The sequence below is a fragment of the Corvus brachyrhynchos genome, unplaced genomic scaffold, assembly GCF_000691975.1.
Source record: "Corvus brachyrhynchos isolate BGI_N302 unplaced genomic scaffold, ASM69197v1 scaffold139, whole genome shotgun sequence".
In the NCBI taxonomy this organism is placed as follows: Eukaryota; Metazoa; Chordata; class Aves; order Passeriformes; family Corvidae; genus Corvus; species Corvus brachyrhynchos.
The window spans coordinates 153,769-167,376 of record NW_008246062.1 but is presented as its reverse complement, the minus strand read 5'-3'; the positions used below and the strand labels follow the sequence as shown (position 1 = coordinate 167,376).

The 13,608-nt window shown below is 43.9% G+C and overlaps 1 protein-coding gene across 6 annotated transcripts in view; it reads left to right on the top strand.

Moving 5' to 3' along the window:
* The window catches only part of LOC103623850 (phospholipid-transporting ATPase ID), an 84,801-nt gene that overhangs the window by 17,445 nt on the left and 53,748 nt on the right, over positions 1-13,608 (top strand). For 5 of the 6 annotated variants that reach the window (XM_017746578.1, XM_017746582.1, XM_017746580.1 and 2 more), the window contains one exon: positions 2,188-2,266. In XM_017746578.1, the coding sequence (XP_017602067.1) occupies positions 2,224-2,266 (43 nt within the window). In that variant the 5' untranslated portion in view covers positions 2,188-2,223. Of the gene's footprint in view, positions 1-1,933; positions 1,999-2,187; positions 2,267-13,608 lie in introns of those variants that run through there. The other variant, XM_017746581.1, reaches the window with a different exon arrangement.

The window sequence follows — 13,608 nt, the reverse complement described above, 5'->3', positions numbered from 1 at the left end:
TCAATCAATACAATCCTGATTTAATGCACTGTGGGAACTACATGCCTTCCATATCAAAACAGTGTATTGTTTCAGTCTTCTTGTCACACTGCACTCCCACCAGAAACCAGTGTTCAAAGAATCACAGTAATTAACAAAACCTATGTGTCAGAGCTGAAGGGAGTTGCAGGTTTTTGTTCAGAAGATGTGAAGGTCTGTTGTTTGTTTCATGTTATTGCTGCTGAAAGAAGGCTTATAACCACCTTCTCTTCTCTGCTCCCCCAAAAATATAAACATCTTTATTTCACGCTCTGCTGAAATTATATGCCTTGTCAATTGAGTGCACAGCTGGGAGAAGTTTGGTAGCTGGGGATTGTTTTTCGAAAATGTTTGGAAAATACAAGAAGATCCAGGGTTCATATGGATCATGTAATCATCAATATGATGATTATAACCAGTTAACCTTTTGCATCTTTGTGCTGACAGTGAACAGTGACTATTGTTTTTTAAAATGTTTCGCAAATAAAGCAGCATCCAGAGTTCATATGGCTCATGTAATCATCAATATTCTGATGACAACCAGTCAACCTTTTGCATCCCTGTGCTGCCAGGATTACCAGATTAGTGATTATCAGATCTGTGGCTCTCGGTGCTTTTGGAAATCTGAGGTATTTACCTCTGTGTGTGTGGGTAGTGTCTCGCTCTCCCCACCATCTTACGGGGAGCTCTCTGTCCTAGTTAGTAGGATTTCGTAAGACATAATAGTAATTCTAAAACATGGAAGAAATATGTTGAAAGTGATTGACTGAGCTCAGGGATGGAAAGTTAGTTTGGTCAGCAGGATCGAGGAAGCTTTAGGTTGTGATATATTGATGCATATTTTAACTTTAAGTGGTTTGGCTTCGTGGGCAGAGAAATTCTGGGGAGAGGTGTTGCCAAAGCATTTGTCATGATGAGCAGAAACAATTGATGAATGAAAGAAAAGGGACTTCTTCCAAGCAGAGTGGGCACAAAGAGGCTCCCAGACCCCTCACTGAATTCAGACTCACTGAGCTGTAGCTGCTAAATAGAGCTTTGCTTTAGCATCTGGGGCAGAGATCTGTGCAGAAGTTTGACCTATGCAAGGATGGTAGAGTTTTCCTTAAAGTTTACCTGTATTTTCTGAAAAGACATGAAGCCTAAACTTGCACCGGCGGTGTTGTATCAGGCTTGCATTTGGGCAGTGGCACAGGCTATGTTTGCACATGTATGTTTCCAAAATATGATATATTTGTTATTCCTGTCTCCTTATGCACCCTTGCTTTACACAGATAGCATGGGATAAAGTGCAAAAACTACATTCTGTCACCTAGAAAACTTGTTACAGATAGATTGTGACTCCCTTAAGTGTCTCAGCTTGGCTCACTGACCACTTAAACAACTGGCAGAGTGTTCCTGTTGATTCAGGCTCCGGGTCACAGAGCAATGCCAGCTTTTCTCATGTTCACAGATCCTCTAGGTTGTCAGCACCAGCATCACCTTCAAATCCTTTAAATAAACTTGTCTGATGATTAGGACACAGAAAGTTTCACTACCAGCCAGTTTGGATGTGATTTTTTTTTTTTTTTTAAATGCTCAATTCCTCTGCCTATCAGGATGTATTCAGGGCCTTAAATGCATTTCTGGTGCCTGGCTTTAGGTTTCTGGGCCAAGTAGTTTGCAGCCAATGGGGGAGAAATGTCATTCTAGTCTGCCCCAAACATGCAGGATGACCAGCAATGGACAACAGTGTGAGCCAGCACATGTTGAGCAGAGGCGGATTTACAGGAAACCAGTGCTTCCCGCTGCTTCCTCCTCTTCAAGGAAGCTGGTCTTGCTCTGGGTAGACACGCAGTTCCTCTGTGCCTTAAGTACAAGCCCTGCGTGTGTATTTCTCATTTTCATATAGCACCAATGTAGCGGGAATGTCCTTTCCAGTCTCTCCTCCACTGGCCCCTTCTTTGTGCCATGTCAGGAGATGAATTGATCAGCATGTCCAAGGTAGGGTAGCCCACTGATGCAGTGCAACCTGAAAACCTAAGATTGTTTTGTATTTTAAAGCATTCTAGATGATAAACTGTGGCTATTGGCCACAGTGTTTAGGAGTTTGTTTCCCTCATTTTTTTGGCATATAATTACATGTATGTGATGCTGTATTTGTTGTGAATTGCCTTCTCTTTTCTCTTGTAGAAGTTCCATGGAGTTGGACTAAAATAAAGTTCTGGGATGTCTCTATTTGGATTAAAATTTGGAAAGAAGAAATTGAAAGGTGAGTGTGGTCTGGTAATGCCATTATCATGGGAGCAAAGGAATGTAAATACAGCACACATGCAAGTCCTTGAGCTCCTGTTTGGGAGCATGTCTGGCCCTGCAGAGCAGGTGGGGGAAGATAACACTTTCTTTCCTTTTCCTGAATTTCATACTACCTTGGGGGAGTGCTGTGGACTGGGTGCCAGTGAACAGGGGCACATCTGCAACAGAGCCAGCTACAGAGTTGGTGCGCTGTTGTGACACATGACTGCCTTGGGGAAATTGAATTTTGGTGGGTTTTTTTATACAAGAATCCTTTGCAGGTGTGGGGTGGATGAGCAAAGCACAGTGCAAAGATCCAGTGCAGTCTTTGGATGATGAAACGTACTGGTGCAACTCAAATTCTGTGTTCAGTTTTGACCCCCTCACAAGAAAGATGGAGGTGCTGGAGCATGTCCAGAGAAGTGAAAAGAAGCTGGTGAAGGGTCTAGAGCACAAGTCTTGTAAAGAGCAGCTGAGGGAGCTGGGGGGCATTTAACCTGGAGAAAAAGAGTCTCAGAGGAGACTTTATTGCCCTCTTAAACTACTTGAAGCTGTAGTTAGGTGTAGGTCAGTCTCTTCTACTAGGTAACAAGCAACAGGACAAGAAGAAATGGCCTTAAGATATACTAGGGGAAGTTTAGATTGGGTGTTAGGAAAAATTTCTTCACGGAAGGGGTTGTCAAGCACTGGAACAGGCTGCCCATGGCAGTGGTAGAGTCACCATCTCTGGAGGTATTTAGTGGATGTGCAGATGTGGCATTTAGGGATACCGTTTAGTGGTGGAGTTGGCTGGGTAAACAGTTGGATTCACTGATCTTGGAGGTCTTTTCCAGCCTAACAATTGCATGATTCTACTTTATGATGGCAATGGCCCCGATATTTCCTTCAATCAAAAACAGGAAGAAGAGTAAATCAGAGACATGCACCCTGAGAGCACATGTGTGTGCACCCTGGAAGACCCAGTGTGGAGCCTCTGGTCAGGGATCCAGGTCTGCAGATACAGTGAAGAGGGAAAGTCTCTAGCCTTTCCTTTCAGGATGTTCCTCCCTGTGTTTGATGAATGTGGAATTACTGCCCTACTTGTATTTTGACATTAAATTATTTTCCAACCTCTCTGAGCTCAGAGGACTGAACAGCTTTTTCCCAGGGGTTTATTTTTGCAATTGTGCTGCTATTTCCCCTTCCTGGACCAGGGCAGACTGTGAGCCCTGCTTTTAAGACAGGGGCATCCGTTTGCTTCTCTGGCAGTCCCAGGAGAGGAGGTTGCAAATGCTTCCAGGGCAGGGTCTCTGCCAGCCCGAGATCTTTTTTACCTCATCATGGCTTTGCTGATGAGGGAGTACCGGTTTGTCTGTGAGCCACCATCCACTCAGGGCATCCCCACTTGTTAAGCAGTAGCTGTTCAGATTATCAAAAAGATTCTGTTGCTATATTAGGAAAGTGTTGTGTTTTTCCTGGGCCTGGGCCTGAGTTTTAGCAGAGAAGAATTCAGCCCCACCCTCTTCAGACAAGTATTTGAGAAACTCAGATCTTCCTAGATATAAACCCTATATTTTTTTGGGAAAAATAATTTATTTTCACATCTGATCATAAGTTCAAAACCAATGAAAGCAAACTGGAAATAGTTCAGAGGATAAAGGAAGCTGGGGCAATCAGGGAATGAGGAGCTTCCATAACAGGAAGCTAAGAGTGTTTTCTCCTCCCCTTTTGTTTTTAATTATTTTGCCTTGCAGCCCCAAAGCTATGAGTGCTCCTTGCAAACATTTCACTAGGCATAAATGCCTAAAAAAGTGCAATTTTAATCCAAGAGTTTATAAGTTTTATGTTTGCAGAAGTCCAAAGGACTGTACTGCCTGAGAGCAGGCAAGGCCCTCCCACAGGGAACATCCCATGTGCTCATCTTGGAGGGACAGTACTGCTTATGAAAAGATGAAATTTCTGTTCCAAAAACAAAGCTGGATGATGTTCAACCTTGATGAAGAGCCGTGCTCATGGTATGACCTCCATGGGAGGGAATGGATTACCTCAGGCATCAGCTGCTGGATCTGGGATCAGGATTGCTCCCACGAGATCCAGTGTTTCTACCCAGCAAGACATGGTTTCCACTTGAGCTGAAGTGAAGGCGAAATTCGATAGGTGTAGTTTAAGAGGACAGGTTACGTGGTCTTAAGTTTCTTGGAGATAAGAGTTGGCTTTTTGTAGTTTCAAGTTCTTTATAGAAGTAATCAGGAATGTAACTAAAACGCAGGTCATGTCAGACAGACAAAAATGCCTAGCTCCTGGAAGCTGTTCAGCTGAAGCAGGGAAGTACACCTCTTAGATAAGCAGCAGTGGTGTTTCTGTGGAAAAGGTGCCTGAGATCTTTTATGCTGAGCTAAAAGAAACAGAGAGGAAGGGGGGCACTCCTAGTTCATGGAGTGTATGGAAGGTTGGAGATGGCTGATAATTGTGGAATATCTCTACTCACTGGCTTCATCCCATGGCAGTTTAGTTCAGCATTGGAGCTTCATACCTCGAGGACAGGGATAGGCAGATACTGTCCATGAAAAAAATGGGAATAGAGAGCAGAGTGAATTCAACTACATGGATGGAAGGGCAGTCATTGCAGCAGTTTCATCTCCATAAGCCCAGCCTCAGGGCACTGTGAGAGGAAGAGGAAGGTTATAAATTGAGGTAGTGCTTTTGGAAAGCTCCGCTGAGTTTTCCTTCTTGCTGCTCACCAAGGCAACTGGGCTTGGAGCAGTCGGGCTCTGGGAAGGACTTGGCAGCTCAGGGGGAAGGCAGCCCACAACTGGCACTACGGGACACCAAGCTCAGCTGCCTTCTGGGATCCCCACTCTGATCTAATAGGAAATGTCTCACCACAATAGACACTGAATATGAAAAATGTATTTATTTTTACATAATTTCCCATGAGGGAAATAACTGTGAATTGAAAAACTTCTCAAAGTTCGTTTTGGAGCTGTATTTATTTTTATGATTTTTTTGCATCACTTCCTATCACTGTGCCTTGCTGTTATTAACAACATGTGCAATTGTGTCAAGCTGCGGCATTTACCAGCATGTCTAGGAGATACTGTTTTCTAGTAAAGGAAATTATATGTGACAGCCAGTGACTGTCAGACTAGTTTTCAAAATAAAAACAAAATACTATTTCAGCTGCTTTTTTTGGCATGTTAATATTAGTCAAAATATTGTGAACTACTATCAGAAATAAAACCAGGACATGGAGTGATACAAAATTCTAAACCAAATGGGTGGGCAAGGGGCAGGGGGGGGGGGGGGAAAAAATCAAATTTTTTCAAAATGAAGAAGAGACAATTTGTACTGCTAATATATTTTAAAAATGTATGTTTCATTCTGAAGCAGACTGAAACAAATACAAAAAGATGTAGATGCTTCTTGAGAATTAATTTGTTGCCAGGCATTTTTGAGACATGGTGAGTGGGAGTCCTCACCTCTGCCCAGAGCCGGGGCATGTGGGTGAGACATTGCCAGGAGTAGAAAAGGAAGGAAAACCAGAACTGGTGTTATTGCAGGAGATGGGAAAAGGGAGAGATGAGTCAGCCCGTGTCTCTTCCTAGAAAAACCTAAATGGGAATATTTTCAGGTTTAAGGTTATCCAACACTTCTTCCACCTGTGTCCCAAGAGAGCTGTTTGACCACAAGTGTTGTACATGCTGGGCAAATCTGAGGCATCCTTTTGGAGCTCTCTGTTCTTCTTTTCTCTCTTCTTATGGTGATAATAAAAAATGCTGCTTTTAGAAAAGGGCAGGCTCTACCACTGAACTTTATGTTGATATTAAAAATTTACTAAACCTGAGGTGGAAATATTTCCAGTTCACCCTCAGGGTTTTTTATTTCAGACCTTTCATCTGCTGTATGAAAATGGAGGAGGTCAGTATATCACATAAGTGGGTCCTCTGTTAGTGATTCCAGTAGCAAAATAATTTGGCTTTCTATACCAGGGATATATGAAGTGTTTTACCTGTGTGAGAAATTCCCCTATATGTGGTGTTTGTTTGATGCTTAGCAGGAGGCTAAGCTCAGTACATTCACCAAAGATGCAGTCCATGACCACAAAAGTGTATTTCTTGCATTTTTTTATTTCTTCAGGAGGAAGGAGGTTTCTTGGTTTTTTGAGGCAAAAAGACACAATAAATATATTTATTAATAATTGAAGGACAGGAAGGAGGAAATAGGGCTAAACCCATTGATGATGGTGTCGCTGTAAGGTCACGATGCATGCTTTTTCTTTATTAAATGCCTCACACTCAGCACAATCTACTCCATTTCAGAGATGAAAATTGCCAGCATAAATCCTCACCAGCCAGAGCAGCCAGAGAGTCTCCCTAGAAAAGGGGGCATCTGCACATTAAAAATGTGTGCGTTTGTAGCATGGAGCCCTGGAGAGCCCGACCTTTGAGTCAATAAAAAAACCACATTTGTTTGCCAGGCAGCTGGGCATGTTCCTGCTCCCAGACGGGTTTGGCTCTGACCTCCCTCTCCCTGTTTCCATCCCACTGGTTTCTCACTGCTCCTGCTGCCCCAGCCATGCTCGCTGAACCCTGCCAGGCTCTGGCTGCAGTTCAGGGCAGGGATGGGCTTTGGTTTCGTGCTGCAGAGCAGCAGGTGCGCAGCACCGGTCAGGTTACAGCATGAGGGTGACACTCAGGTGATGGGGGTCTGACAAATGTCTGTGTCCCAGACTGGCTGTGAAATACAGATATTTAACCAGTATGACCCTCAGACCTGTCATATGGCTCTTTGCTTCATCCATACGTCCTCTGATCCATATGAGATAATGAACTTCTCCTGTAAAGGTCCCTGGCTTTGGTTTTGGAAGGAGTTCACTCGTTGCAGCTCTGATCCCAGCAAGGTGCTGCTGTGTTATGAATGTGAAAACCTGTGGTATCAGTGCTGTAAAATAATCCCATTCTCTTTACCTCAACAACTGGGACTCTACCCACATACAGTACCTGCAAATCAAGACACTTGTTGCATGGTTCTTTCACCCCTAATGATTGCAAAAAGGGGCAATTATTGCTTTAAGGTGCAAGGAGATTTTAGCTATTAGGTTGTATAATAACCTCCTAGGAGAAGAGGATTTTGGTTGCCTAACACAGTATATGATGACTTGCCCTCTCCCATGGAGTTGCCTTTCAATGGAGACTGTAATTCTCAGTTTTTTTGAGGGGAGGATAGAGGTACTGACTTACCATGGCAGTTTCCAGTCTCTTGTGCACCTGGAGGAGCAGTCTCGCAAAGACCAGAAAATAGGGCCAGGATTTCTCTGCCTGTTCAGAGATGACTGATCTCCTGCATGCTGAGTGTGAGGTGGCCATAGTTGAGAGGTGATACTGAAAGCTGGGCTGCACAGTGATGATGAGGTGCCCAAAGTAAGGACAACAAAAGTAGGAGGGAGATGGGACAAGGAGGATGTAGCAGGAGACACATCATGAGTTGTGTGACTGGAGGGGGTCTTCTGAGACTGCTTATAGCCTGTTGCAGGGGAGCCCTGAATTACAGTCCCAGTAGGGTCAGTTCCCTTGGAACCAGAACAATCTGTTACAGCTTTCACAACTTGGTAAGGATAATAGCTTTGCTAAGAGCTACTCTGTAAGGGAAGCTGGGGAGATGAGTCCAGCTCCTGGATGCCACTCTTTGTAGCTGGTCCAGGGCAGAGTTTTTGCTCTTGAGGTCACTTGTTTAAAGGGTGGAGGAGAGATTATTATTTTTACAGAGTTTTTGCTGTCTCTGTTTTGTTGTCAGGGTTAGTTACGCAGGCACTCCCCTAATTGGGCTGTGTTCATTTCTTGCAGGAGGTATCAGTGCCTAGTTTGTGTAGGACTTGGCAAAACCAGGCAGATCTTAACCTCCCGTTTATTGGAGCCACAAGACCCAATATCTACAAAAGTTTTCCAATACCCCATTGAAAGCACTTCTCTTGGCACATGCTCCTTAGCATAAACCAGAAACAAATTTCCAGGCTGTCTGATCAGATCTTGAATCTAACCTTTTGCAGGACTTTTCCATGCAGCAGTCTTAAAGTAAGAGGCTGGTGGGCTGGCCAGTTACATTTATAGCTGATTTTTTGGCATGGGTTTTATTTTATTAAATACAGATGTTACTCTGAGGTTTAGCTTCTAAAACTGTCTGCCTGAGAAAACAGGCACTTTCCCACTGACTTGGTCTCAGTGGTTAGACCAAGAACTGGGCACTAAGCCATATTTATGTACGCCGAGTTTCCACTGATGAATAATTTAAAATAGTTTTCAGTGGCAGTGAAATGATAACTTGGAGCACAAATACCATTCCTTCTTTCCAGTGAATGCAATTTGCAGAAGCAGAACATTTGACTTGCTTAGAGATATATTAAAAAGTTTCAAGAAATGAAAAACTTCTCATCTGATATCCGTACAGCTTTCCCCTCCCTTTTTCCTCATTGCTTTCAGAATCAACAGGGCATGATAAGACACGCATGCTTGGATCTACAGCCAGAAACCCCTGAGTTATGGTTTCCAGGCAAAGCTGGTATAATGCTTGACTTTTCTTAAATTTTTGTTTATTGTGGTGATCCAAGAGTCTTCATTTCTGCACAGACTGTTCCAGAAACAAACAGGAGTCACATGGTCTGTGATGGTTGAGAACTGCTGGATTAGGAGGCACAGCAGTAGGACCTCAGTGTCTTCAGCTGGTAAAAACCACTGAGGCAGTGTTGGCCTGTGCATGTGGTCAGAGTGGTTCTCCTTTGGTGTAGCCAGAGGACAGGAAGTTCTCCTTGTGATGCTGTTGGATGAGGCTCCCTGTGAAATTTATTGTGATTTTTCTTGATTTAGCCAAAGGTATTGGCTGTTACCCAGCAGGAAAAAACTGAATTCTCGCCACTAGAAATTAGTCTCATGTTTTGGCCTTTAGGGACGCTGCCTCTGAGAGGGATGGATGGCTATGGCAGAGAAAGGCTCCATTCAGTTTTGAACCAGATTCACAGTTAGCTGGGGCCTTCAGAAAGGCGTTATCACAGAAAACCTGTGCTTAGGTGCCATATGGGAGTGCAGTGCCTTGATTTTAATTTCTGTTCTGTTTCATGTCCCACTGCCTCGTTTCTCTGCCATCCCAGAGCCGTTTGCTGCCATTAATGTTTCTCATATGAAAGCCATTTGGAGGCTGCATCTCTCACTGTTCTGAGAGGCTCCTTTCCTCACTGGGGCACATAGGTGTGTCAGCTTCTTTCTAAGAGCATTTGAGACTCTTGAGTTCAAATCCATGTGTCAAGTGCCTCTTCCCTGGCTGCAAAGACAGTGGGGGCAACCTGAGAAAGGGGATGGCTTCTTGCTCCCCCAGTGTGCCCTGGGAAGAGCAAAGGAACTCAGGGCATGTTCAGCTGCTGCCTGTAGCACTTGGATTTCCGTTTCTGCATACAAAACAGAAGGCCACTGAGGACTTCAGAAGCTGCTGTGTGACACCGAGGCTCTGCCGTGTAGCCCGAGAGGCTTTCAAGCTTTGTCACCTATTCCTATTTACATTAACACCATTTATCTTTTCTGTGACATTTCTTCCAGGACTAGACTTGGAGCCCCTGAGGAGGGGATAAGGGTAGCACTTACTGTATGGCAGGAAACAGGCAAGTGTTGGGAACTTCTGTTTTTAACAAATAGGTTTATCTTTCATCAGCTTTGAGATTCCCGGTTGCTCTGAGGAAAATTCCTGAAGGAGCACACAACACAATAGTTGAAGCCCAGCAAGTCTGGACCTCTTGAGCTCTGCTTCTGTTTTCCTCTGGGACACCAGATAAGTGACTCTGATCTCTTAGTACATTGTTCTCCCTGTTGTGAAGATAAGAAAAATTTGTCTGAGGAAATCGGTGAAGGATTATTAAGCACTTTGAGGGTACTGAATGAAGCCGCTGTGGTTGATCTGAATCATCCATTTGGGGCAGATGGCAGCTGATTTCAAAATGACTGATACTGTTAGATGTGCCTGAAGAAGGAGAAGAGCACATTTGCCTGCTCACATTAGCTTCACATTAGTGATTAGAGGGCTTGATGAAAACAGCCTACAGACAGATACTAAAAAATGTTGGTTTGAAAAAGGGCTTAAAAATTAGGGATGCTGTATATTTACAGGGTCATTGGAGGAAAAGGAGGAAGACTAGCAGTTCGGTGCACTGAACAGCTTAGATGCTTGCTAATGCAAAAGTGGACAAACAGGAAGAACTAGAAGAAATGATGTCTTAACACATCATCATATAATAGGTGTAACAAACACCTGCTGTGGTAACTCATGAGGCTGGAATATTAATAGAAAAGAATAAAACTTAATTCTGTAAGGTTAACAGAGGTTTTCCTTTTATGACTGCGTGGTCTGAGATGCAGCTTGAAGAAAGAGATGAACAAATTGCAGATCTCTGAGTAATGCTACAAGGTAAAGAACACAGGCATGGCAAACCAAGAAGGGCAGTCTTTTGTGGGGAAAAAAAAAAGAAAATACAGTTTTCTGAGAGGCAGGGCATGGTGGTAAATGAAGAATTCTAGCTATGCAGAGGCAGAGTTGGAGAGAAGTGTGGAGGAACAGGACCTACTCAGCTGGCACAGAGTTTTGGTGCAGAGGTGGATAACTTTTTGGAGAGGAGAGGAAGTTGTTTCAGAAGTGATTCCCTCCAAAAAGGAAGGGAATGGGAGGAGTTGGCTGGTCCTCTGAAAGCTGGAGGGAGTGTAAACAGGAATAGTTACGAAATGATGGGATGATACTTAGGAAAAAGTGACAGTATCAAATTGTTTAACATTAACTTCAAGAAGGAAACCTTCAGTAAATATGAAGAACTAATAACTGAGGTCTCATGGGAAAGAATCCTGGGGTGGAGGGAGAATTAGGCAGGGCTGTCATTTCCTTAAATAATTGATATTAAGGGGACGTACATTATTAATTGATATTAAGGGCACATGTATATGTTATCACCTTTCAGAGAAATGCTCAGAAAGGTGAGTGAGGTGGTGAAATCAGAAGCTCCCCATTTGCTTCAGACAAAGGAAGGATGCCTGTAGAAGGTGCAGAACTGTTTTATCCAGCACAAACAGTGTGGCAAAGGCTCAAAGTGAGGAAAGTCTGTCAAGGACATAAAGGGCAATAAAGGTTGTTCTCTAAGAGCTGTGGTCTTTGGGGAGGCTCAGTGGAAAAGGCCTAGCAAATAAAGCTAAGAAATCAGAGGGGTTTTCTTATGGGGTTCTTTGTTGTTTTGTTGATTTTTTTTTCTCTAGATATCTAACATAATACTTGCCAGAAGCAGAGGAGAAAGGGGTAGGTTTTGGGCTGGAATAGAGAGAGAGTGGTTTACTTGGTAAGGTAAAGCATGCCCTGGAGCAGTGGTGCCTTTGAAAGTCTGGCTCATAGGCAGACAAAGTTCAGAAGACTGGGAAGAGAGCAAGCACAGCATCTGTCTTGAAACAGAGGAAAAAGAAAAGCTGAGCAATTATAGATGTATTGGGTTCACTTGAGTAAACGTTAAAACAATACAGCAAACCACTTCAAAGTAACTAGGAGTGTGTGTGTGGGGAAGAGATGATTAACAGTCAGCAGTCCTGAAAAACTGCATCAAACCAAAATTAATTCTGTTTTAGTGGTAGCTGGAGGGCTATTGAAAAAGCCTCAGATAGCTGCAATGTATCTTGACTGTCACTTGTGGCATTTTTACAAGTAAATGGGAGATACATGCCTGAGATAAAATCACAATACAGTGAGTGCCAGATTTTTCAGGAAAAAAAAAGTCATTAACAATAGATATTGATGACTGATTAAGAAAATTGAAAGATCCATCAGGGGTATATCCCATCCTGAGTCTGGTATTCAATATTTACTTCTACATCTTGGCTGACAGAATAAAGAACACACTTAGTACATCTGTGAATGGCATCACACTGGCAGGAGCTACAAGCACACTGAAAGATAGGATTAGAATTGACTAGTTGGAGAAATAGTCTGAAAGAATTTGGATGCAGTTCAGCAAGGACAAATGAAAGATTTGCATTGCCTGATGAGGCATCTGGCTCTGCCAGAAAGGATCTGCCAAAATGGATCATATTCTGGGAAGCCATCCTCTGTGTGCTGGTGGTGCATAAGGATATTTAAATTACTCCTGGGTGAATTCTTATGCACAATATGCATTGTCTGCAAGGAAAGTTGCATGTCCCTTGTGCTCTGCTCAGCTTTGGTAAGGCCTCAGCTGCAAACCATGGCCCATTTTGGGCATTCATCCGGAGTGGGGTGAAGTATCTGGGAAGGCCACTGGAGAGCAGCAAGAGTGGTGCTGGTACTGATGGATTAATGCATAAGAAGTGGCTGAAGAAATTGGAGCTGCTTACCCTTGGGGAGACAAAACAGCCTTCAGTATGTAGTGAACTTGGAATCACAGAGTCATAGAATCCCTGCACAGAGCTGCCCCAAGAGCCACATCTCGTGCCTGAGAACATGAGGTCCAAACACCCCTTGAACTCTGGCAGGCTTGGTGCTGTGACCACTTCCCCAGGGAGCTGTTGCAGTGCCCAACGGTCCTCTGGCTGAAAAATGTTTTCCTGATATCCAACTTAAACCTCCCCTGACACAACTTCAGGCCATTCCCTTGGGTCCTGTCACTGGTCACCACAGAGAGGAGATCAGTGCCTCCCCCTTCTCCTCCCCTCCTGAGGAAGTTGTAGACAGTGATGAGGTGTCCCCACAGTCTCCTCTCCAGGCTGAACAGACCAAGTGACCTCAGCTGTTCCCCATATGGCTTCCCCTCCAGTCCTTTTACCATCCACATGACCCTCCTCTGGTCTCTTTCTAGTAGCTTTTATACCTTTCGTATGCTATGGTGCCCAAAACTGCACACAGGACTCAAGGTGAGGCTGCACCAGTGCAGAGCAGAGAGGAACAATCCCCTCCCTCAGCTGTCTGTACTCTGTGTCCTTGACAAGTAGCACAAGGAACTTAGGGGAAGCAGAAGACCACCTTTGACCCTCCCAGGAGAAGACAAAACTTCTTGAAATTGAAGTAATGAGTTTTATGTTAGATAATGCAGGGAAGGCAGTTGAAGAATAGGCATTGCTGGAGCTTTCTATGTCATTTTGGTGGTAGAGAGGCAAGACCCTGCCTTGAAGTAAAGGACAGATTTGATGATCTTTTGATATCCTTCCAGTAACGTTTGATTTCATGATAGCTGTGGTGATGGTGTCCCATTGGTGGGATGATGCTCAGAAATGCACCTGTAGTGGAAGAAAGGCACCAACTGTAGGCTGATGGCAACAGCTTCAGAGACTTCAGGGGGAAGAGATAGAGCAGGGCCGG